General features: G+C 39.2%; 1 protein-coding gene across 1 annotated transcript in view; it reads left to right on the forward strand.

The window, feature by feature from the left end:
* COL24A1 (collagen type XXIV alpha 1 chain) overlaps positions 1 to 26,179 on the forward strand; it is a 115,170-nt gene that overhangs the window by 68,198 nt on the left and 20,793 nt on the right. Inside the window, exons 25-44 of the mRNA XM_056498154.1 lie at positions 1,505 to 1,558; positions 3,245 to 3,298; positions 4,715 to 4,768; positions 5,504 to 5,557; positions 10,931 to 10,984; positions 11,253 to 11,297; positions 11,413 to 11,457; positions 12,531 to 12,584; positions 15,456 to 15,509; positions 16,509 to 16,562; positions 16,779 to 16,832; positions 18,063 to 18,116; positions 18,705 to 18,812; positions 20,327 to 20,380; positions 20,859 to 20,966; positions 21,864 to 21,917; positions 22,685 to 22,738; positions 24,043 to 24,099; positions 25,041 to 25,094; positions 26,117 to 26,170. Coding sequence (XP_056354129.1) covers positions 1,505 to 1,558; positions 3,245 to 3,298; positions 4,715 to 4,768; positions 5,504 to 5,557; positions 10,931 to 10,984; positions 11,253 to 11,297; positions 11,413 to 11,457; positions 12,531 to 12,584; positions 15,456 to 15,509; positions 16,509 to 16,562; positions 16,779 to 16,832; positions 18,063 to 18,116; positions 18,705 to 18,812; positions 20,327 to 20,380; positions 20,859 to 20,966; positions 21,864 to 21,917; positions 22,685 to 22,738; positions 24,043 to 24,099; positions 25,041 to 25,094; positions 26,117 to 26,170 — 1,173 coding nt within the window. The remainder of the gene's footprint in view (positions 1 to 1,504; positions 1,559 to 3,244; positions 3,299 to 4,714; positions 4,769 to 5,503; positions 5,558 to 10,930; positions 10,985 to 11,252; positions 11,298 to 11,412; positions 11,458 to 12,530; positions 12,585 to 15,455; positions 15,510 to 16,508; positions 16,563 to 16,778; positions 16,833 to 18,062; positions 18,117 to 18,704; positions 18,813 to 20,326; positions 20,381 to 20,858; positions 20,967 to 21,863; positions 21,918 to 22,684; positions 22,739 to 24,042; positions 24,100 to 25,040; positions 25,095 to 26,116; positions 26,171 to 26,179) is intronic.

The raw sequence follows: 26,179 nt of genomic DNA on the forward strand, positions 1-26,179 counted from the left end.
AGCATTTTGAAACTGTACCTCCACTGTGCCACTTGATAAGCAAGAGTACAGGGTAATCCTTTGTCTCACAGATTTCTGCCTGGTACTGAGGCTGCTCTTGGCTCTGGCTGGGAGCTCTTGCTCTCAGAGTTCAGCACAAAAGTCCCTCCTTGCTGCCAGTGACGTCTGGGCCATTGCCCCAGTGCCAATATCACCAGGACCCATCTTTGGCTGCTGCCAAGGCAGGAGACATCTCAGCTCTGACATATAATACACAGGTTCCCACACATAATATGCCAGTCCAGTGGCCATAGAGATGCCTGCTTATCTCTGAAGTTTCTCCCATAAAGTAAATTGTGCCAGTATTGTCAGCCTCACAGGTAGCTGTGTCACTGGCTCCTTGCCATGTGTTTAAACTGTGGGATTTCCAGCATAGCTAGCAGTCCAAGAGAACAAGTAATCATAAAATCTCTACTTACTACTCCAAGAGAACAAGTAATCATAAAATCTCTACTTACTTTGCACCTGTTCTGTTAAAGTACTTGAGGCTGAACTGAATTCAAGCTATACAGATAAAGGCTGCATTTTTATTTTTTAAATGTGATGCCTTTTTTTTTAAAAATCACACTTCAAGTGTCAGAGTAGTGCTACTAATGCTAGTTCTTTCCTACACACACGCATTGCCAGTGTGTGGATTGACACAACATTCTCTTTTTTTCCTCTTAAAGTGTTACAGACATTATACAGTTGTGTATTATATCACTACTGGGAGCTTCCACATTTCTGCCATATTCCAAGAGCAGTCATGGAATTGTACTCTGGGCCCTTAGTGCTTTTTCTTCAAGCGCAATGTGTCATGTTTTTCTCAATTAGAACCTTGTCCTATAATTTCTTTTTCTTTTAGGTTTCATAATAAAGTAGGAATTGTAGGCACTGGGAATAAGTTTTTTAAAAGTGCTTCCTCTCATGTTTCCTATCCCATATGTTCTATCCAGTGGTAGTTTGTGAGAGAGCCTCAGGAGAGAATTATTTCATTTATGAATGCCTGAAAGGCTCTGATCCTCTGACTTCAAAGGCATTTGGGGCTACTACTTTTGAAGGGAAAATTCTGACAACACCTGATCCAATATAATTTTTGTTTTGACTGCATTTTCCTTTGTTCCACTGAATTTATTCCCTTTGAAATTTGTGGTCAGACTGAAGCACTAGCAGAGCAATTATCACCTTTATTTGTATGTTTGTAAAGCTTTCAGCAGTGCAAGGCTGAGCTCAGTGGCAGATCTAAGTTGGTGGGGCAGTATTGTGATGACAGGGCTGCAATTTCTCTTCTGGCAGCAGCTTTTTGCAGTTGGTGTGCTGAGATGCTGGGTCCTTCTGCCTGGACTGGGGCCAGGTTAGCTCCTGCTACAGGTGCACTTAGACATGGGGCTCTTTCTCTGTGGTGAAATGCGCTCTGCTCTCCTGGAGAGCTGCTGACCATGAACTAGTAGATCATGCAAGTACAATCTGCTTTCTTTTTCTGCAGGGATCAGCTGGCTTACCTGGAGAAGCTGGGCCATCTGGAAGCCTTGGTGAAAAGGTACAGTGATGTATCTGATACTCAGCAGCTTTGAAAACCATTGGGGTGAAAAAGTACTGGTGAGACATCATTTACTGACCACTGTCAGAGCTAATGTTCCTGTAGCTATTTCAGAGTAGGGGGATGTAATAACTGGAAATCCAAATGTTCTTATTTGAGGTATGTATCTGATGTCCTTGATTTTACTTAACAATTCATTTAGAGTTGACAGATTTGATACCTTATTTATATCACTCTACTGCTATTGTTTCAGAGAAACTGGTATAAATTCTATTTGTTTTTCACTGCTGGTTTTTCACTACTACATAATGAAGAAAAAGTAGAAAGGAAAAACTTGTCTGTATACATTAACTGAATAAAAAAGACAAGACTGAGTTTTGTCTGGTGTGCAGTAACAATTGTGTTTGTGGAAGCAAAGTTTGGCAGACTCAATGTGACTAGAACAGTATAAATAGCTTAAGTGTATTTGACATGGTTTTATTTAGGTGAAGTATTTTAAAACTGAAAAACAGGAAACTGTTACTGGACTGCATGTCAGCTTCAATTATGATAAAAACATAATGGTTTGTCAGAATGGTGCAGCACCATTTTTATTTCTTTCCTGGAGGGCTGAATTATTTCATCTAGACACCTGGTGTACTCTATTTAGATATTTCATTGAGAAAGTCTTAATCCACTATTAGGAATTCCATTAAAATCTGATTTTAATTTATATCATCTGTGAAAGGAAGTACATCAGTGGAAAGCCCTGCTTTAGATTTAGCCAAATCTCATATGGTTTTAGTCATAATATCATCTTAGAATTTCATGTCAAAGGATTCTTGTTCTTCATAATTACACTTGTCCCAACAAAGATTACCTTGTGATACTGCTGCTAGTTTAGCTAGGAGGGGAAAGGAAGTAAAAGACTAATTAAATTTATAGTGGTCACTGCTATACTGTTTCTGTAGGATTTATTGTCTTCCTCTCTTATGGATTCAGTAGTGCAGGGTAAACATGCTGTGGGGATTTACATGACAAGTGTGTTTCCAGCATAATTACAGTATGCAATATAAAATATAATTGTTATTGCCATTTCATGTGCACTATTTGTAATAAAAGTGTAATCTTCTGAGGATAATCTACATCTAAGTCTGATATTTGGGCTGGCTGTGACATGAGTGAGAGGTGAAAAGTCATGGAAGACCAGAAAGAGAATTTTCCTGCTTCCTCTACTCAAGTTGTTTCAGCAGCTGTTGAAGGGCTGACTTTCCTTGTAGATCTGTGCTTTCCTAACACATACTGAAGAAAAGAGGAAGAGAGAAACAACGTTTTCTTTTTTTCTTTGTTTGCTGTCCTGAATTTTATGAATTAAGGAACATACTATAAATATGATGCACCCAACTGAGAGAAAACAGATCTTCTAGCAGCAGTTCTCAGACTGATGTACTCAGACCTCTTGTTCAGTCTTCTAGGAAAAGAGAAGACAGAGAAACTCAGTTTTATCTTTTTTTTTCAAAAGATGGATAAGCTTGTAGGAGGAAGGAATGCAGAAATAAAAAAAATAAAAAAAAAGGCTAGAAAGGGTCTCTGCCCTGTTTCTGAAGGGCAGTCTCTCAACCAGTAGTCTAATGCCAGGTATGCCCAGTGGACATGGAAAAAGTGGAAGAATATTCAATGTTCTTTGTTTTCTTCTTGTTGTTGAAGGGAGAGCGAGGCAGTCCAGGACCTGTAGGTCCTCCTGGAGAAAAAGGTGTCATGGTAAGTTACAAGTAATGCAGAATCCATGATTATCTTACTTATAAAGGCACTATCGTCTCCAAAATAGTAATAACTTCTTATCCTTCTGGCTGTGCAGACCTTATGGGTATTTATGATGCATAATTCCTACAAAGTTTCATTTTATAGCTTTATCCCCTCTGTAGCAGTGACATAGCAAAGTGATTTGCTGAATGAAACAGCAGAGCAACTGCATTTTTGAGAAATGGCTCTAAGCAGCCTTAACAAATTAAAAGGAGGGAAAGTAAAATAACTATTTCCTGCATAAACTGGGGTAACCCAGATGGATTAGTAACTAGCATCACTTCTAGCTCCACTGCCCAGCACTTCCCAAACAGCTCCTGGGTGCCACTCCTGTGGCAGGACTGGCTTCTGCCAACTCCACGTGTCCTAAAGCAGGACACACGTGAAGAGGCCATGGAAGTGTTGGGGTGCAGAAGTGACAACCTCACACATGAGCCCATGGCCATGTCCTTGTTGAAGCTCTCTAGAAAACCTGCTCAAGGCTTGGTTGTGTGTTTGCTTGTGAGCACTGTGAAAGCTCCAGAGTGTACAGAGAGCTCTTCAGGGTTGAACTGCAAGGAGATGACAGGGGTTAATGTGTAAAGTAGTTGGTGCTGCATCCTCCTCTATCCTCCTGCATCCTGCTGCCTCTGGCACTGGTGTGGTTGGCAGGGCTGAAATCTCCATGGCATTACACAGAAACTGCAGATCTGGGCCCAGGTGTGGTGCAGTGGGTAGTGTTCCTGCCATGGATCAAGAGATCAAGTATCTGAGACCAACTAAATGATCCATGCAGAGCCAATGATTTTTTAATCTTTCAGTCCTTCATTAAATCCCTCTAATCTAGATTTACCTTCAACCAGCTGCTTTTGATCCAGGAAAAAAAATCTTATTTGGGAGATTAATAAACAAGGATTTATTAATATAGTATCCAGTCTTATCAACTACTCTTCTTGGACTGTTGTTAATGCTTATTGCCATAGGTAAATTCACTGAAGTCATAGCAGAGAACCTTTCCCAGTAGTAAATCATTGCTGTTCTCAGACAAGAGTTGTTCTTGGCATTTGGTCTTGGCCAGGTCTGCCCCCACCAGGATGTGTCCCCTTTCTGCCCCCACTGTCACTGCCTTCTCAAGAGGAGTTTGAAATTCACATAGAGCTCAGCATCTTTTGTTTCAGTACATCTCTACCAGCTACTGCCTGTGTGTGGGAAAGATCCTAGGCTGCTTTAATAGTTACTAGGATATATCAAATTAAGCATTTGGTTTTTAAACGAAAATTAAATATTTTATTCTTACCTCCAGTTCTTCAGGTAAGTAACTGGATTTATTGCTGTTGCTATAACAACAATTTAGATAAAGCTGTTCTGTCCTTTCTATGTTTATTTTAATTCTAGGGCTATCCAGGACCTCCAGGAGGCCCTGGACCTGTGGGGCCACAAGGATTACCTGTAGGTATAGGGGGTGTTTGGTTTGACATAAAATGAATTTTCAAATTGTCTTTTTGCTTTGCTGAAGCTAAGAATGCTTTCTAGTTTGTACTGCAGTCTATAAAACTGTCATGAAAATGTACCCATCCAGACAGAATCTGTTCACTTGCTCTTTGCCAGGATGATCTATGAGAAACAGGAAAAGTAATTATATGATTTACTTATCCATTTAAAAATCTCTCCATTGAGACAATTAGGGAAATAGAATTTTGCAAGGATGGTTAATAGTTGCTTAATATTTTTAAAATTCATTGGTACCTAACATAGTTTAAATATATTAATTATGTGTTCATTGTTAATAAAAAATAAATTCTAATCTGCTGTGTATAATTGCTATAATTTGTCTGCCATGGCTCGTCAAAACAGATAAAAACTGAACCTTTTATCAGAAAATATTCATACATTTTAAAGTAATGCTGCTGAAATACAAAAACCTTTTAAAAATTTTGGGATAATAGACAGAAGTAATCTATCCAACATTCACATCAGTGTTTTGTAAAAATAATGTTACGTAGGGTCTGTTAATTAGATTTTTCTACAGAAATTGTACCAACATGATTAATTGAATTTGAACCATGAGATAAAGTGATTGATTTGCATTTCCTGCATTGGTTGTTGCTCAAGTTGCATAAGCCTTGTAATTTTCAGGAACCTGTGTTTAGAAGACAATGAGTAATAAGTTTGTTTGGCATGTAGGGACCTTCAGGGGCACGAGGACCATCAGGGCCACAGGGACCTAAGGGAAGAAGAGTGAGTACAATTGCTCCTTCATGTTTCCTAGGGCAGAGAGTAGTGTGTTGCACATATGAATCTGAAATATAACCCATTTACAGCTGCTCCCTTTGTCCTCTGGGCTCAACTCATTTGTGTTGAAATCAGATAGATTACATTTGTATTCCCATGTAGGAATCAATATGAATCTTCATTTCTCCTCACAGTGAAATGGGCTTTGCCACTGGTTTCAGCTGAGAGCAAAACTAGAAGCAAGATGACCACTTGACAGTTTTCTGTACATATAAACATGTAAAAGTTGTCATTTATAACTACCACTGGACTATTTCAATGTTTTAAGGACTATTTTCTTTACCTGCATTTAGTTCTTTGGAAGTGGAGTCAAAATCTTGGTTTTGAGGGAGGAAGAAGTGTAGTCAGAAGATGCTGTGTGCTGGAATCTTGAGCCTCCACTTGTTAGACTGTCATTTCCATTTCACTTTTATCAGGGAAATGGAAACCATGTTTTCACTGTGCATAAAGCACTCATCCAAAGCCCACATTAGTCAAGTGTCTCTCACCCTACCCACCAGTTTGACAGCATATCCAGAACTCCTAAGAGACTTGTACAGCTCATACCAGTGGCTGGAGCAGTGTGCCTTCACAGCTCCATTTATTCCTGATAAATATGTCAACAGCACATCATGGAGTATAGTGCTTATAATTAAAGAGCACTCAAAAATAAATCCCAAATTTTAGACTTTGAAAAATTCCATTTTGGAATTATGGTTTATGCCTTTGCCTCTCCCCAGCATGACTGGCAATGTCTCACAACAGACCCAGGTCCTCAGGCTCTGAAAACAAACTCCCACTCAAACCACTGAGAATTTTGTCTGCTCTCAAGATCAACATCTCAGACCAAAAGTGGAATCTCACATAAGGAAAATATGTGAGGTGCCCTGGAACCTGGGGTTTGTCACCAGTGAATTCAGAAAGAGAAGTGTCAGAGCCCTGAGCTCTGTGCAAGGCATCAGAAAATGCATTCCACAGTCAGATACAGAAGTTAAATGGAAGCATATGGAAATTTCCCTTCCTTGTGTTGGGAAACAAGAATGTATCCTCTATTCACAGCTGGAATCTGTGGGAAGTCTTAGAAGCACTGACCCTCTACTTGTGCACTGTCACAGACTAGAATTCCTTCACTTCATAAATTCTGGACCTTTCAGCAATGGTTTTGCATCCCAGACTACCCAGCAGCTTTCTTCTGTCTGAGAGTGTGCAGCTGTTCAGTGTCCAGCACACCCAGGAGTCCTGGCCAGCTAAGGAGGATGTCTGCAAGTCAATGGAGAGTCTCAGTCTTGGGGATTTCAGGGAACATGCCACTGAACACAGCACAGAGCTTCCTCAGCTCCTGCTTGAGACTTGATGCATGTGCAAGGTTTATTAACTTTATTTTTTAGTGAAAAACACAGAGGGAGAGTACCATTTTGTAGAAATTTCAGTGGCAGAATGACACTGGGGGTGTCATATCAATATGTAGGAGAAAAACTTTCTTTCCAGAGCCAGAGGGAAGAAATGCATTAGTCTGGAAGCCTGGCAGTGTAAGCAGCCATGAAGTCATTATTACATGATCATTGGTTGCCTTTGTTTGCTAATGTGTGAAGTAAATTACAGTGTCAGAGATTGCTTTCAGTTCATACCATAATCTTGGACTAATACAGCTGGAGCTCCTAGTTTGAGAGGAAGAGATTATGTATCATTAGATTCATTTCAGAAGTGAGAACTAAGCAAAATTCCCAACAGAAGCTTAAATTCTTAGCATTTAGTATTCTTCAGATTGGTATTTGGTGCTTTAAAACTCAAAAGAAGTATTTTTTCTGCTCTTACTTTCCTGGAATGTAGATCATGAAATTTTGACTTGGAAATGCAGATAAATGGCAGAGTGGACTGCTGTAAATTTGGGGTCAGGCAGCAGTTTATGTCTCTAGCAGCCAGTAGGGTTGTCCTTGGTTTAATGGTGTCTGCACTGGCATGAAGAACCTCAGCTGCCTGAGGACATCTGTGCTTTGTTTTAATGAGTGATATCTTTCGTATTTCTCACAGCAGGGAATATGGAACTTGTGGAACAAGCATCCAGTGTGCTTGGTGGTACATCAACAGCTAAATGTGTTTGTCTCTCTTAATTGCTCAAAAGAAGTGAGACTAAATTTATGTAGTTCTCTGATATTCTTCCATGTCAGACACCAAAAAAGAGAAGTAGCTATATATTGTGCTTGTGTTATTTTCCCTCTTCGGGTATTTGGGAGACAGGGAGAAAGAATACAAATAGTTAATTTGTGCTTTTTACCTTCTTAGATGAACTTTTTTTCAGATCATCATCCTAGAGTTTGCAATGTAAAATGTTCCATTTTAGAAACAGAGCTGAACCTGTGCCAAAGAAAAAAGTAGTAGCAATTGTTTGGCAGCCTCACTTCTCAGCTCTGTTGCAATCTAATTTAAATAACAGCAGGCAAATCAAGCACATCTCTCATTCTGTATTAGCTATAGTAAGAAATTGTACAGTCCAATTCATCTGTGCCAATAAGGAGTCACAACATACTATTTATAGGAATGTTATTGTGTGCTTTTGTCAGGATATTAAATTGCCTTTCCCTTGGATTCCTGCCCTTTGTTCTGTGGCTGGCTGAAGGAAGGCATGGCCCAGAGGATCGTGTTGCTTTCTGTTACTTTGTTTTCAATTCAAAGTTATATAGTAGAAGGTTGGTGTTTTAAATGGTAGAGTTTTTGCTTAACTATTGGTGATCAGATCAGCTGTCATGGGCTGCCAAGGTGAACTCTGTTGAAATGGAGATCTGTGTGAATGCCAGAAAGGCTTTGGTGTGTTGTGTGCATGACACAGATTAAGAATCTTGTGCTGTCTTCTGACAGGTCTGTTTATCAAACTGCAAGCTATGATCCTCTTTATGATTCAAGTTATGTCAGAAGTGTTGAAAGAATTTACCTGGTAATTTCTAGTGATAGAAGATAAAACCTAGAAAGACATTTCCTTATTACACAAAACTGTAAAATGCAAACATGTCTATTTCCTTCCTTGAGTATTTAATCTTGAGATTTTATCCTCTGATCAGCCCTGTGCAGAATGCACAAAGAGAAATGACAGGTTACATATCTAAAAAGTCTGAGAAAATCTAAAACTATCCTGCAATTCCTTAACTTTCCACCCTCAATTTCCCCCTTCCTTGTGTTGCTGTAGGTGGTTTCTCCATGGGTCTTCTTTGAGCTCCTGTCCCTTCTACCCACACAGCTGAATGGCCAGTCCTCACTGCATCTCAGCTTCTTCTTGTCCCTTCCCCTCCTGTTCTTTGAGACTATTCAGATCAGGGGACAATAAACCTGCTAAATCTGCCTTGAATTTCCATCACTACCGATTTTATGTGTGTTACAGATGGCAGTTACAGAAAAAAGTTAAGAGCAGTAACCTAAAATTCATTTAATCAAGATGTATAGCTTCCTTTTGAATTATGCTTTGTAGTAATGCAACAATGGAATTACCCAATTACATAATCTTACCATGAGTCCCAATATAAATGTTTTTATAAAAGCCTTCTTCACCCTTGAAAACATCACTAGTGTTTGTTTCTAATCTCTGAGCACATCGAAGTCACTGATTTTTTTCCATAGACTTCAGTATTGTTTGGTTTGGGACCTTTCATATTGAGTGCCATGTGGCAGCTCAGTGTCATCTTCTGTAGCCTCTTTTTCTCTCTAGCAAAAACAAAAATTGCCTGAAATTGCTCAGTGCTGGCTTACACCAAAACAAAAAGGTGGCCAGGCTAGCCCAAGGATTGCCTCACAAAAGCTGTCCCCCAAAATACAGACTGTTTCATACAGCTCTCCCTGCCTGCCATTTTTCCTTTTCCCATGGCTTTGGTGTTCCTTTGTGCTGGCCAGGAGTGGCAGTGCTGAAATGGTGACAGATGGGTTCTCATGGGATATTCCTGGCTTTGCCAAGGGTTGTAGTTATGTATCAGCTCACAGGAAAGGACTGCTCCTGAGAGGTTTTCATTTCAGGAGAAAAGCATAAATGATTCTGGATGCACACTGTTCCTGAGTTACCAGTCAGCCATTTTCACTCTTGCTCCAGAGAAAAGTGGATGGCTGCTCACCACATGTTCCAAGAGAGGTTTTGATATGAATCAGTAAGTCCAAGTCAGAGAGAGCAAATTCTGGTATGTTTTTTCTCAAAATATTCAAGAGAGATATGGAAGTCACAGATATTTTTTCGAGAAGATTAAGCTAAATTAACTCAGATGTGCTTCCAACAGTCATTTTACAAGCCCCATTATTATCATTTAGAAAGTCTTACAACTGAAAATCAGTCATGATTTGATGTCCTTCACTATAAACATGACCCCAGATGTAAGGTTCTCTACGTCTCAGAAATTCACCATAGAAATGGAGATTGTTTTCCTCTAGGCACTGCCATATAAACTCCCTCTGATGCCAGCCCAGCCCAAATGCCACCAGGAAAGCTGTTGTGTCTCGTCCTCCCAATACATCCTGCTGTAAAGAGCCAGTCTTGATACTTATTTAGCTCTTCCTTTGAAGTGGTCATTAGTTTTAAGTTGTTATTAACTGGTTTTAATTTGATGTTCTGTATCTAAACAGTCATGGTTTTTAAAATTATGGAAATAACCTCCTAAATCAGCATGGGTAAAATATTATTTTCCATTTTGCTCATGACCTATTTAAGGATTTTTCATTTGCTTCCAAGCTAATGGCTTTAGATTTCCACTCTTAAATAATAGAACTCTGAATGTTTTGGCAATAGGTATTTTCTATATTATGCTACAATAATATAACAGGTGATCTTTATTCATCTATTGCTATAGAAATGAATTTACTAAAACATTTTAGTCTAACAACAGAGCACAGTAATTCACAATTATAAATTGCTGCTAATCTTGCTTCAAACTGGTTTACTAGTGGAAGAACTCTATCTGATTTTTTTAGAGTCTTACTTGTAAGATTAATTTTTTCATATACATTTTATAATGTTCATAAAAGCAAGCACTTTATATATACAGTGGTCATCTAAATCCCTCTAAGTACATGTCTGTTGCATGAGGATAAAAAAGAGCAGAAAATATCAGCCTGTCATCTGGGTCCAACAGAGACACTGAATGTTTTGTTTATGTACTTTTCAAAAAATCTTTCTTCTTAAATTCATAATTCAACAAATTGGAAACTTATTTTATTCTTTGAAGTTTTGTTTCACTCTTGAAACACAATGAAAATCAGTTTTCATGCTAACAAAAGGTTTCCCCTCCCCTAAAGCTTCTGTAACATCTCCTTCATGACAACCAAAAATAATGCATAATCAGTATTCCAAATCACTTGTTCAATATTCAGGGGCCAAGAGGTCTGGATGGTCCTCCAGGAGAACTGGGAACAGAAGGTATTAAGGTGAGTGTTTGCATTGCTCAGTATTATCTAAAACACTTAGGTAGACCATAGCAGATTAAAGAAAAGCCAAAAAACCCAGCCCTTCATGGCAGAAACCACAGAGCTCCATTTAATCCAAGATTTGCAAATTTCTGCCTTTTCCAGGTACTCGGAGCACATCTCAGCCTGAATCTGCACATTCTGTAGTTACCCAGCATTTAAAATCACAGTGGCTATATGCAGCTTGTCAAGCTAATGTATGTAGAATTTACACATTGTTCTTTTTCAGGGAGAAAGAGGTGATCCAGGAAAGAAAGGAGTTCCTGGGCTCATTGTAAGTATTGGAGCCAGTGTTTTTAGTAAGCTGTAACACAGCAGCTCTGATTTCTGAGCTGTGTTTGGAAATTACCTGAAGCCAGCATTGTCTTTTGATATTTCTCTTTAACCAGGGTAAAGCTGGAAACCCAGGAGAAAGAGGAGATCAGGGTGTACTTGTGAGTATGAAATTCACTAGTACTTCTACCAAAAAAAAAAAAAAAAATCCAGAAAATCTCATACTTTGTTTGACACTTGGGTGTGAGGAAGTTTATTTGTTTCAGAACAGCTGGAAAACTCTGACAGTTTGCATATATCATACAAAGGGATGAAAGTCTTAGTGACAAAGAACAATAATTCTTTGATAGATTTTGAAGTAGGTGTTAGTTATCAAGGTAGGGATAAATGTAGAATGTGTTAAATTAATATCATGTATAGGAGAAAATTCCTTCTTTTGGTGCTTTTCTGAATGTCAATCTAATGTGTTCTATTTGAGGCATTTTTCACAAAGCAGGTTATCAGTCAGTCCAGATTGTACTGGATTTTCAACAAAGAGGAAAGCAGAAAAACAAAACCAAAGCGGTAATGGTGGTGATTTTGTTCTGCAGTTGAAACTCAAAATGTTGTTGTCACCATACTTCTCTTGCCTTTTCTGCTCAGATTTAGGAGCTTGTTGCCTCTGACCTGTGACACAAGGGGTTTTCATTTCCTCTTCATTCACTAGAACTCTTAGATGTACTTATATACACAAAAATGAATGAAACAAAACCTCATTAGGCTGAAACTATGTGTAATAGCACATTTATTGCAAAGTACAAGATACTGATCAATTACTCCTACAGCCACAGTTTCTAGAAGGCAGTGTGAGATAGAAGTGCTGTGAGAAAGGATGAGCAGAGAGAAAAGTGTGCTCTGAACCTTACTGATTGTCTAAAATACAGCTTGTAGGGCAGTTTGGACACACAAGCAGCACACAGTTCTAAGGAGAATTACATGGAAGTGGTGAATGGTGATTCAGCTAAGATTCACTTGTATGTAAACCAGACTAAGGGAGGACTTACTCAGGACTGCCTCACCTGCTGCAGAAGCCATGATATGTCAATGCATGTCAACCAGGAAAAAAGGCTGCACGTATTTCTTGGGTGTTTCTGTGTTGGTTACTGTGTGAGCAAAAACAAGAGAGGAAGAGGTGTCCTCAGAATATGAAGGAGCTTCCTTCAAATGATTTTTACATTTCATTTTAATCTTCCAGGGTTTGCTTGGGCCTCCAGGAACCACAGGAGACAGGGGGCCAATGGGAGAGCCAGTAAGTTGATCCTTATGCCTGCCTCAAGGATTTTCCATGTATTATACAAGCTCCCTGACAACTCAAGCTCCATTTTACTAAGATTCAGTTTTGCCAGCTGTGGTTAGGTAGGAATTGTGGGGTGCTTGTTCCAAAACTGCAGAGCTGGAGTCTGCCTCCCTTGCTTAGTGTAACCTGTTAATCTTGTTGGGAAGCTCTGCAGTAAGGGGTCCCCAACATAAGAGAGCATAACAGAACATGAACCACAGTATTATCTGGCTTTACACCACATTTAGATATCTTTTCTATGCATTATGTAAATGTATGTGCCAATACTTTAGTGGTGTTTTTTAAGCAAATATTAGGATGGTTGTTTGGGAACACAGGGACCACATCTATTTGGCAAGTTAAATTTTCAAGAAGAGACTGCTGTAATAAACCTCAGACATTCCTCTGCTGGATAGATTCTTGTTGCTATGTCAAAGCCACACTCACTTTCATGTGGCTAATATTGTTACAGGAGATCACACAGAATCTGCAGCAAATATATGCAGGATATTTCAAGATATAGCTGTGACAGGAATAGTATTGCAGCACCATCTCTGGGGGTAAATCAGATTATATAAATAAAGTGAAAGAATGCATGCAGCCTTAGTGGGATTTGGGAGAAGGCTCCAATTTTCTGATGCAGAAATCTAATAGAGTTGTCAAAAACTGTGTGTTTACATTGCTTCTGGAAAGTAATTTTGCACAGTAAATTGCACATAGTTAATTTAAATCTGGAAAGTGAAGTGTTGATAAAAATTGTATTATTTTTAGTATTATTAGTATTTAGTAGTTTTTGTAATATTATTTCTACTAATTCATTGACTGACATGCTTACAGAAAGTAATTGCACATTTTGAGTGCTAGAAAATCACCAACAAATTTTCTTTAGGATAGAATTGCATACTTAACTTAAGCTGCCAACCTGTAGGAATGGCAAAATATTTCACGGAAAATGTGGTTTTCCAGTAGTTATCACTGGATTCCTGTTACTTAATCTTTCATTTATTATATCTTATCTTCATGTTGCAACATCTGAGAGCCTTACAATGAAAGGTTATATGTCAAATTCCTTTTTCTGGCCAAGTCTGAATTTTCATATCAATAACATGCCTGCCTTACCTAATCTGAGTGGTCATTGCTGGAGCAGCCTACATTTCTATTGTGCTCATCATCATAGAAACTACATATTCACTGTCAGATGAAAAACTTATCCTGGGAACAGGATATCTTCTCTATCAAGTGCTGAAAGAGTAAAATGGCCTCAGAAAATGGTCTGAGGAGCTAGAAAGAAGTGATAAAATGACAGAAGATGTTGCACAATAAAATGCATGTCTCTTTCTTTAGCTGCCTGTCCAAGCAGCTTGATTTCATCCTCTGTCAGCTGGTCACTATGTGAGAGCCAGCTGCTGAGGTTTTCTGGCCCTGTCACTAATGCTACACAGAGCAGAAAGCCTAATTTTTGGTGGAGGAGCAAAGAAATATAAGCAATTAGAACTATTTGTATTAATGGGATAGATCTACATTACACTCAAACTTTATCTGCTGGTCAGACATTTCAGTAAAATCCTTTGCAAGTTACCTGGTGTTAATGGTTGAAAGGATTCCTCACACTGCTATAAATTTTTGGCTTCTGAAAGTCTCAGGAGAAAGATACATCACCAATCCAGCAGCCTTATCTCCATGGTAATATGAAGAAATACTTGACTTGTGAAGCAAACTGAAGCTTTGTGACACTTGCCTAGTGGAATTCCATGGAGCTGCTGCAAATGAAAATCAATGCTTAGCTTAGGATGAAGTGAATTCTCAAATGGAAGTAACTGCAGTTTTAGTGGTTCATATTTAAATGAAGATAAGAGGTCACATATATGCATCTGCCAGAATTCTGTCAGTAATATGCAATTTACATTGCTGTTACAAGGGAAGAGACTATTCATGTTGTCATTGCCAGGTCAACAGGAGGAGCAAAACCATATGCATAGTCTGTGAGAGGAAGTGAAACAAAATAGAGTAAATATTTGTTTAAAAACTTGTCATAAATAGAAGCAGCATCTTTTTTCTACAGGAGAATTGTTGATCAAGGAAATGTTTTTAATTTAGAATGATTTTAGACACAGATGAGTCCCAAAGGGGTGAATAGATATGAACTTCCTTGGAGCTCAAAGATTGGTGAAATGCAGGGGTTGATTTGTCTCAGTACATTCACAGTGGCTACAGAATCAGCTGTGAGCTGTTGCAGGCAGCTTTGCTCCCCAGCACACAACTCCTGCTCTGTGAGCCCCTTCTCACATGTGCACAGGATTTGAACCTGCCACTTTGGGAAATGATCCCTGGGTGTTACTGGGGTAAATGTGCTACTCACATACAAGGCTTATAACAAAAGGCTTATGGTATAGTTATCAATGTTACTGAGAAGGCTCCAGCCTCTAGTCTATTATGCCTCAGTGACTGTTCTGTACAAATGCTGCAAAATCCATGGCAGTAGTTGTTTTCAGTTAATTCCAACCAGACTGTAGGCTTTTCCACAAAGCAAACCAGACAGTCTAACAAACCTTAATTAAACAGAGTCTCAACTGGTCAAGAGAAGAGCTTAGTTCAGATAACAATTTATTTTTGATCTAAAAGAAAAGACATCTGTGCTATTATCTGAGAACTGTTATTTCAGTGTGTCAAGGTTGGTGCTGTATGCCATCATGGGACTTGGATACACTGTTGGATTCAGGAGGAAAGACAATGAAATACATTTCTTTATTCCAGTTGGAAGAGTTGTGTAGAGACAAACTGAACACTCTACAGTGTAATTTAATGTTAATTGAATGATGCATCCAAAATTTTGTTTAATGCCAGGGTCCAAGAGGACAACCAGGGGATGCTGGCCCTATTGGAGAAACAGGTTTTGAGGTGAGATTTTAATCACTCATATAGCAATTACAAATACTCAAACAGCTAACTAAGCCTGGACAATAAGTTTATAAAAATTTTTCTTGTTGCCTGCAGCTGACTTAAATATAATGAACTACTGAGAGACTCTTACTTGAAACTGTTACCAAAAAGTCTGAAATAATTAGCTTGTTCTGTTTTAAGTGCTGTCTCGAGCATGCAGTCATGACATTTGTCATAGAAGGTGAATGCTTAATGAAGCAAACAATTTTGTGGTTTTTTTGGTTTTTTTTTTTTTTTTTTTTTTGGAAGCACTATTCTCCTTGCAGTTAGGCAGTAAAACACCATTACTCATATGTTCTTTCAAACTGTAGATAAAGGAAAGCAGCTGTAGAAAGCCTTCTTGCTAACTTCTGCTTTCTTTTTTTGCTTTGTTTTTAATATTTCGTTGAGAGAAATGTGACAGAATGTATTAGCCAGTTTGTAATGAAGTACCTGAGGGATGAGCTCACTTAAAACAGTAGGGATTTGACTTATTCAAAGAAACTCTCTTCCTCAGTTGCCCAAAATCCAGACTTCTGACAAACTATTAAGAACAGGCTTGTATGTAAACTTCACAAAAAGCAGTCTGATACCATCAGCTCATTAAGGGCTGAGTTCTCCAAAGGCTGTATCTACTTGGCTCAAAGCCTAAACAGAGATGAAGTTGTCAGTCAGATTCACAGAGGATAGCTGCTTGCTCAGCAGTAATTAATGGTGAAAGGTACAGGCTTAGTGGTACTGCTGAGTCTTCAACATGTTCCTGACCCACAGAGCATTTCCTGAACTCCTTCTATACCCCCTCTCTTCTCTGTTTGGCTCTAGGAACAACAAAGAACTATGTTATCTTGATTGGATTTTTCAGACCTTCATCTTTCCCACTGTCTCATGCCATTTTTCTGCTTCAGTTTGGGGTGTATTATTTAATTGTTGCAAAATTATTACCAGTGGTCATGTAACAGTAGCTCTCATACCATGCAGGGACCTCCTGGCCCTGAAGGAGAACCTGGTCTGCAGGGGGAACCAGGCACAAAGGTAAATGTTGAAATGATCCTCTCTTAAGATGTTTATATTTTCAAATTTTCGTAAGAAATCAGAGACATTTGGTTCATTAGACAAGCAGACAATGATACAGGAAACAGACTGGTAAGAAATACTGTTATTGTCATGGTGACTCCACCAGCTGTAAACCCTGTCATGGTTATGAGTACTGTCCTTTAAAATCCAATGATTTTCCTTGTGATATCCCAGGGAGACATTGGACCTGCTGGGAAGGCTGGAGAACCAGGTGACCAAGGTTTAAGGGTAAGCTATGGATGCAAATCCTCTTCCACAGCAGAAAACTATGTATGAGTGGAGTGAGTACAGGCTGAGAAATCTTGATTTATCAGAAGAATTCAATAAGAAGCTATTTTCTGATAGCTTATTTTTTTAAAGGAAAAAACCCCAGTGTAATATTGTAGCAAGTTAAAAAGAGTATTGACTGGGGAAGGGCAGCTTGAGAGCTGCTCTGCAGAGAGGGGCTTGGAGCTGCTGGTCAGCAGCATCTGGACATGAGCCAGCTGTGCCCAGGTGGCCAAGAGGGCCAGTGGCCCCTGTCTGTGTCAGGAATGGTGTGGCCAGCAGGAGCAGGGCAGTGAGTTTATTTACCCTGTCCTTGGCACTGGTGGAGCTGCACCTTGAGCTTTGTGTCCAGTGTGGGTCTCGTTTCCAAAGAGACCTCAAGGTGCTGGAGCACGTCCAGAGAGGGGCAATGGAGCTGCTGAAGCACAAATTTTATGAGAAGCAGTTGAGAGAGCAGGAGGTGTTTAATCTGAAGGAAAGGAGGCTCATTGCTTTCTACAGGTAAAAGGAGGCTGTAGTGAGGGGGGATCAGTCTCTTCTGCCAGCTGACAAATGATGGAATGAATGGCCATAAATCGTACCTGGAGAGGTTCAGATTGGATATTAGAAGTAAAATTTTCACTAAAAGGCATTGGAATAAGTTGCCATGGGAGGTGGTGGTGTCCCTGTCCCTTGAAGTGTTTGAGAGGCATCTGGGTGTGGCACTTGGGAATATGAGTGTGGTGGTGCTGGGCTCACTGTTGGGCTAGATGGTCATGAAGCTTTCTTTCAGCCTTGATGATTCTGTGTGACTCTGTGATTATAATGTTGAAATGTTTCTGATGGTAAAAGGCCCTACAGTAAGTCTGTAAACATTAATTATGTGTAATTATCCGCATAAACATGGAAGTTTCAGGACAGATTAGGTATATTTTTGAGGTTAGTGTAATTACATTTTATGCACTCTGAAAACAAACAAAATCTCAGTGCCACTGTCTCCAGGGTTATATGGACATAGCATTGCCTCATTTTTCTAATGATGATTATCTTTTATATTTTCTTGCATTGGCTATTCATGGGCTGTGACACTGAATATAAATAAAGGGTAACAGCAACATAAAAATTGTCCAAAAGATAATAAACATGTATAAAACTAGTATGAGTCAAGAGCTTTAGGCAATAACTTTGTTTTCAACTGTTTCTCTCTATAAGGGTGAACCAGGGCCTCCAGGAGAAGATGGTGTTCAAGGAAAAGATGGCCCAAAGGTACATTAAGTTTTTGTAGCAATGTGGAATACTCTTATTAGCCTAAGGACCCAAATCTCCTTTTTTATCCTAGGTCAGCACCTGATCAGCTGAGCCCAATTGAGTGCATTTAGTCTTGACACAGACATCCTGTAAAATACAGGTTTTTCTGTACCTTCTGGGTACATATCTACCTTGCAAGGGCTGCAAAGCTGGAAGAAAAGCAAGCTTTACTGAGTACAGCTTTTGTCTGAGGTGAATGAAGTGCTGGAGAAAGCAAGCCCATGGCTGCTCTGCTCCCTGAATTGGGTCAGTGCTGTGCCAGGGACTGTGGCAGGTGCCAGGACAGGGGAGATGTCATAGAGAACAACCCCAGGTACTTGGTGATGATGGATGAGGCAAAATGTGGCTGTGGGAGTGCATGAATGAGATAGAAAGGGCTTCACACAACTTAGAGCCTGATCTGAATTTGACTGGGAAGATTCACATCAGTTTTAGTGTGCTTTTTGTCAAACTCAGAGATCCAGAATTCCCTTTTCTTATGAACAAGTAATTCTGTAGCAGCAGGTTGACTGAGGGGTTTTGGGGGTTTCTTTTACTGTGTTTTAGGGAGATCCTGGAGACCAGGGACTTGTTGGAGAAGGTGGTGAAAAAGGAGAGATGGGATTACCAGGAATTGCTGGGCCCCCTGGTGAACCTGGCATAATGGGAATTCCTGTAAGTGTTTTATGGTTGAAATGGACTTCTTGCTCATTTGCTTTTAGTAAACAAAGTTAATTTTTCCTTCTTCCTTTGTTTTTTATTTTTCTGGTTTTCTATGTAATTAGAGATGACCATATTTAAATAAGCTTCCAGTGTGGTTCAGCCTTGGTATGGAGAGGAGACAAATGCTTTTCCTACCCTAAATATGTGACCTCTTGGCAAATAGTGATTGCTCACCACCTGTCATCCAGACACACGTCCCACACAACCTGGAGCCTGTCACTGCAGATCTCTTCTCTCCAAACAACATGGCAGCAAGAATACACAGATCAAATAGTAGACAAGTATTAGAATTCACATGCAACATTGTTAGATAAATTTGCCTCTTTGTTCTGGCATCACTCCTAGCAACTAAAATTCGTCCACAAAACTGTAAGCAACTTCTTCCTGAGAACTAATTTTGGAGCACAGTTTCCAAAGCAAGTATTGTAGCTTTAAATCAACCCAGTTTCCCTTACCAAAAATCATCATGTTCTCATTTGCAGTCCTCTGGCTGCCTTCTGTGCAGCTCTTATGTGTGGTGGAGTCTGACAAAACATTCTTTGGAACACCAGCTGTTCACGGCTGTGAGCACTGTCCTCTCTGTCCTCTAACATCAGTGCTACTCTGCTGCCTTCAGCCCTGGGTTCTTCACAGTGGACTACTTTCCTAGGGAAAGAAATATGTGTTCTTTTGGTTGTTGGCACCCTTAGTGCTCTGCAGAACAAGTTTTGTTTATGTGATTCTCTATTTTGAATTGGTAGTTTTGTGGAACATTGAAAGTTTCGTACATTGAAATTATTGTAAGACAGCTCAACCCTGGCATATCTATGCTTTATATAATTATACTTGTGTACAATAAACAACATCAGCACTGCTTCTGTGCCTCAGTGAGACAGGCAGGTCTGGCAATTCGATTTTTGGGAGGATGTGGTTAGGGAGGGATTTTTCACGTTTTTGTTCTACATGTTCCAAAGGCAGCTGTTGAGCTGCCTCCTTCTCCACTAGTCCTCCCTGGCATCTGGCAGTGTACACATCACAGTTTTGGTCTGATCTCCTTCTAGGGAAGCAGACAGATCATAATATTCTAGTCTAAACAGGGAAATCATTTTCCTATAGCCCATTGTCCGAGTTCTTAATTGGAGGTGAGAGTAGTATTACATTTTCCTTAAACAGTAGCTTACAAAGCAGCAAATAAGCTTCACAAATCTGTAAAGTAATATTTTCTGTGTGGACAAGCTTTATTGGGGGTTTTTCTCCCCTATTTGCAGTGAATTTTCCACTACTTTGATAAATAATCCCTGATACTTGCCCACTTGTTTATGCCATAACTGGAGACAGCCTTACTAACTAGCTTACAGAAACAGTCGATGACATTTTTCTTCCCACCTCTCTGCTTTACAAAAATTTATGCAGTTTGGAGCACAGGCTAAACATGTTTCCAAGCCTTTCTCAATAATTTCTTTTTCCTCTCCCTAATAAATCTATAGGGCCCTGAAGGAGCACCAGGAAATCCAGGTCAGAGGGGCCGTTTAGGAAAGAAGGTAATATTTTTCATCTTCCCCAGTTCCCTTCCTTTTATGTGAAACTCAAATTTACATTACAAAATTCCATTGAACCAAAACCATCCCTGTTTTGTGTCATGCTTCAAGCCAGTCTTTTTCTTGTTAGCCATAGCAATTACAGTTGTCATCATTCTGCAATCAATAGCATTCAAGGTCTTGGGAAATATAAATTTGTATCAGGATGTGCTTTTGCAACTCAAACAGTTTTTGCTTTAAGCTTTGACTAAAAGAAAACAAAAACATAATGGGAAGGCTTTAGAAGAGACAGTCTCTTTTTTTAGAAACTTTTTTTATACTGCAGAGTTCTGGACTCAGATATTCTAATAACTACAGTAACTAACATACAGTAAATGTTATACCTAATAAATAATGCTGTTACACATTTTGATTAAGCATAAACTGCATTTTGAAACTTACTGTCAATCTCCTATTATTTTTAATACAATAACACCAACAGGGGGAAAAGGGACAGCTTGGCCCTCCAGGAGAAAGTGGACCTGCTGGTGATTCTGGCCAGCCTGGAAAAACTGGTCCCAAAGGTGCAAGAGGAACTCGAGGTGCCATGGTTAGTACAAAACATGCTTACTGAAGAGCTCACAGGTCTTTCAGCATCAGAATGAGACCTGTTCACCTTCCAAGACAGAAACCTGGGACATGGATCTGGAAGGAGCCATCTCAAGTTTTTGGTCATCTGACAGTTAGGGGAGTGGGATGGCAGAGCACACCATGGAATACTCATATCCCACACTGCACACATAACCTCACTGCTATGGATGTTTTTAAGCTCCAAGAAAAAAAATCAGTGAGTTTGCTATCACATACAATGAACCTTGGCCATGGCTGAAACAAAGCATTTCAACTGAAGACTACTTCTCTTATTGAATAGGCATCTGATCCAAAGTTAACTGCATTGAGTCTCTTCCATTAACTTTTAGCTCCTTTCATAGTGAGCTCCCCAAGCTCGCTGCATTCTGTGGGACAGATGCACAGAAGCACCCAGGCTCCACACTAGAGGGGCAATGTGCCTGTCTCAGTCCAATCCTGTGGCTGAAGGCAGCACTGTGCTCCTGAGCACCTGAAGTACAGAAGCAAAGTTTGCATCTAATGGCCAACATTTTCAAAAGGAGTCATCTTTCTGATGTGATGACCACCCCCTGCTTCTCTTGGCATACTAGCACTTACAAGAGAGTCCTTCCACACCTCTCAAAGCTCAGATCTTTTTGATTTAATTATGCACAAAGATTATTAGGTTAGGACTGAAAACACTGACCATTTTTTTCCACAGAAGAATGAAAAGCCCAGTATTCTTTAATAAATGAAGTAAGACCTACAAGAAAGTTGTCCATGGTGTCAAATGTCAATATTTCAAGATTTTTCTAAGTGCTTACTCTATAAAGTAGACATTGTTGTAGGACTTTGCAAAGAAGCTCCTTTCTCTCTCACTGATTACTGCATTTAACAGGGGCACCTAGGAGGAATGGGACCCGAAGGAGAGCCAGGAATTCCAGGCTATGGGGTATGTTTTTTACTGAATTCAGATACACATACATCCCAAAGCAAATCTGTGGTACTCTAATTTCAAATATCTTAGGAATCTGTATCTAGAGTACACAAATATTTTCAGGAAAGCCAGATACTCACTGGTGTTTATATGATGTGTTTGCCTACTCAGAAATGTTAGCCTTAAGCAAGGATGCCTGGTTTTTGTGAGTTTGCTCACAGGGGGGGTTTACCACAAACTTTAAACTGTTGTTTATCCCATATATCTCACCCCTTCTGAGTAAAGTTCCTTTGAAACTACTACAGCTATTCATTCGAAAGAGAGCTCAGCAAACACCACCACCTCTGCTCACTGTCTGGCCATGTAGTTTCCATTTCAGCAACAGAAACTGATTGAATGAGGTTAATTGAAGGACATAAAGCTATTGTGGCTTTCACTGAAAAATAGCTGTGAAAATCATCATAGATTTATTGAGTCATCCTCTTACTGTTCAGTTTCTTTTCCAAGCACAAAGACCCATCACTGACCCTACCCCTCAAGCAAGAGCCAGCCCAGCTCTATCACCTGCATTAAGCCCCATCAGAACATGTCATTTCCCAATGTGCAGAGAGCTTCTCCTGCACTCATTCCTTTTTCTGCCATTGATTTTGTTATCATAACATGATTTAGAATACTTTGCAAGCAGGAAAAGAAATGTAGCAAGTAGCTGAAAGAAATTTTGGAATTAATTACTTCTTTAATTATTTGTTTTAAAATAATTTGTGTTTGGTTTGCTTCTTTAGGGTCACCAGGGTTCTCCAGGGCCTTCAGGGCCCCCAGGCCCCAAAGGAGAAAAGGTATGAACATGGGTTTTACTGATCTGTTCTGTGAAATTATAAAGGGAAGAAATGTTTCTGCACACTCACTCTTTTCCACAGCATGCAGCAAAAGCCACCATTTGCAGTGTTTGTTAGTATTGTCAAAAACTATGAAAATAGATGCAAAGTGAGGAAATGGGTCATTTGGAGATGGAGTCCCAAATCAGACTGTTAAAATGTTTGAGGTTTTAAAACACAAGGTACCCATTGTACAGAAGAGCCTATTGTATCAGACAGCACCACTGCCCTTAGTGAGCACTGCTGACAAAAATAATCAGTGCAGAACCAGCCAAATATTTACTTAACTCTGAGCCTGTGAGTACACCCACAGACTTGCCTGGAAGTCCAGCTAGGATGGACAAATGTCTGTGGTTAATATAAAATGTTAGGGACAGGATGTGGCCTCAGTGCTGCTATTTTAGTGTCAAATTTGCTGTTGTTCTCTCAAGTCTCAAATCCTGAAAACAGATTTGTATGCTCACTGAAACCCCTGTGACCCCACGAGGGCAGGTACATGAATTCATCTCACAGAGATTTGATTGGAGCTGCCCTTGACACAGAGCTACAACCAAGAGCGAGTTTTGCAATAAATACTGTGAATAGAGTTCAGTGGTTGATGTTATAAATAGATTTTGATATGATTTAAGAAACAGTAACTGAGAACTAATTTCTTGAGAGCTAGGTGTCTTGGTTGCTTGGTCACTGCTGAAGAACCACTTTGATGCACTGTATTAGTCCTTAATCATATTTAAAATGTGATTCTCTTTGCATTACTCTTGCTAGGTATCATCTGGAATAGATAATCTTTTGTGTTAACTTGGATGGCAGTTGTTTCATATTTAAATTTTAATAGACTTCAGACTTAATGTTGGAGTCTTCTGTACTTTATTTTTCTTTATATTAAGTGTATTTCTCAAAATAGTGGAAGAAATTTTCTTCTTTTGCCCTTGTGAAATCCTGTTTATCCTTTTTTTCATTAAATAAAGACACGATAACATGGATATTGTTCAATTAATCTTTTTTTTTTTTTTCCTTATAGCTGCCTTTGAGAATAAAGCAAATATTTAGCTTTGTTTAGTCCTTAGTGTCTTTGGGACATTTAGATGCATGTTGAAATGGAGTTGCCATATCCATTATATTAAACCATAAACATCATATTATCATATTCACTTTAAGCATGTATACAATGTCTCCTCTGCTTTTTATTAGCATTTGAACTTACATGCATAGTAGATGAGGTTGAACTTCCAAGTTAACATTTTTTATGCTTATCTTTGGTTTAGGGTTACCCAGGTGAAGACAATACAGTCCCTGGACTACCTGGGCCCATAGGTGAACCAGTAGGTCTTTCTTTCTCAAAAAAATTATACTAGTGCATCTCAAGACAAGAGCCAATGCATTTATTTCTGAAGTTTTATATCAGTGTCTCAGGAATCACTACAAAAATATAGAATGATGGTCCTTTAATGAGTAATCTCTCTCTGAAAATACTGTTGTGTGCTCTTTCCTGCTTGAACCTCTGTGCCCCCTATTTAATTACACTAATGCCATTAGTCTGTGTTTAGTCAGCACATTTTAGAAAATAATTTTACCCTGTCTGTTTACCCTGAGTTGTACTTAATTGCTTTACTAATCAAAAATATGTTTTGACTTATTTCATTATTACTGCAAATTAATTCAGCTGAATTAGAGAACTGCATTTTGTAACCATTTTTGTCCTGAATTCATGTGTGGAGTGTATCTCTACAGTATTTATGAACCTGTCAAAATTATTAGGACAAACTTCAAAATTAAAACAGATTTTGAGTACAGCAAGTAATTTCAGAAAAGAATCCAAATTTTAATGGAATGTCTTAAAGAAGCCATAAGAGAGTTTTACTTGAAACCAGGGTCACTTAATTTATACATTTAGATTTTAAATTCATATATATATATATATATATATATATATATATATATTTATATATAAATACAAATCTGGTGAAGTTCCACTAAGGTCGGTCCTCCCTCTTGTTTCATTAAGCCCTATGTAATATTTTTTATCTTCTAGTCTGCGGTTACAAAAAATTTTAGAATGTGGCTACTGTCTGACTGCAGTGCATTCTGTTTAGGAAAACATCATGTTTATTCCCTTGGCCAAGCTAACCTTTATGTTTGTATTCCTCAGCTCCTTCTCAGTGATTAGTCTGTTTTGAGAGAAATCCCAGCTTTCTGCTCATATTTCACTGCAGCATTGCATTCAGTTCAGCTGCCACATTTTGCTCTTTGGTTTGCTCTCTAGGGTCGAAGTGGTGAACGTGGAGACAGAGGAGAACCTGGTGATGAGGGCTACAAGGTAATACCTTTGGGGTTTTAGTGTTTTTATTTGAGCCTGGCATGCTGTGCAGGCATGTGGAGTAATGCAGCACAAGTGTCATCTTCCCTCCCAGGTGCAGAGATGCAGGTGCTGGTCCCTCCCTGCACGGATGCACTCTTGGCACACACTGGAGCATCTTTGCTGTGGGGACCTGGGGGCTGCAATTCCTCAGCTGGGGAAGGCTCCAGGGACCTCAGTGTGTACAAATACCTGATGGGAGGAAATTAAGATGAAGTAGACAGACTTGTTTAAATAGTGTCCAGTGACAGGACAGGAGGCAAAGGCCAAAAACTGAAACATGGGAAATTCCTTTTGAAATGGCTTTTTTTACTGTGAGGATGACTGAGCACCAGAACAGGCTACCCAGAGAGGTTGTGGAGATCTCTATCTGTAGAAATACTGAAAACTTGATTTGACATGATCCTGATCAACAATCATTTCTAGCTGGCCTTGCTTGAGAAAGAGGGTTCCATAAATGATCTCAAAAATGTCACTTTCAACCTAAACAGTTCTGTGTTTCTGTAATATTGTATTAGTTAACATTTTTCTCTGAAATTTAAGCACTACTTATTGTAAATCTAATCCTAAAAATTATTCATGAACTACAGTCTTTCAGCACATAAAAATTGAATGGTAGCTCATGCTTATCACTGATGCAGTTTGCTGAAATATAAGAGAGACAGACCTTGACACAGAATGTCCAAGTTAGACAGTAATACAGACAGACATAATAAATGAATGAACCAAATCTATGCTTACAGAAGTGCAAAAATGCTTTAAACAATATGGAATTCCCACTTGGAGCTTGGAGTAGAGAATATAAAGAATAAAAGCTCTGTGGAATTTGATCTTGGAGAGCTGACCATACTTTATCTAGGTCATGTCAGTGAATGTGGGTCCACCCAGCACCTCCCAGGAGGTTTACAAGGAAGGCTGTAGCTCACTGAGCATGGCAGCCTGAGTTACCTGCATTGCAATATGTTATATTTTCTCCTTCCCAGGGTCATGTAGGTCTTCCAGGGCTTAGAGGACCTATTGGACAGCAAGGGCCTCCAGTAAGTGTT

Source organism: Oenanthe melanoleuca, chromosome 8 (assembly GCF_029582105.1).
Source record: "Oenanthe melanoleuca isolate GR-GAL-2019-014 chromosome 8, OMel1.0, whole genome shotgun sequence".
Lineage (NCBI taxonomy): Eukaryota > Metazoa > Chordata > Aves > Passeriformes > Muscicapidae > Oenanthe > Oenanthe melanoleuca.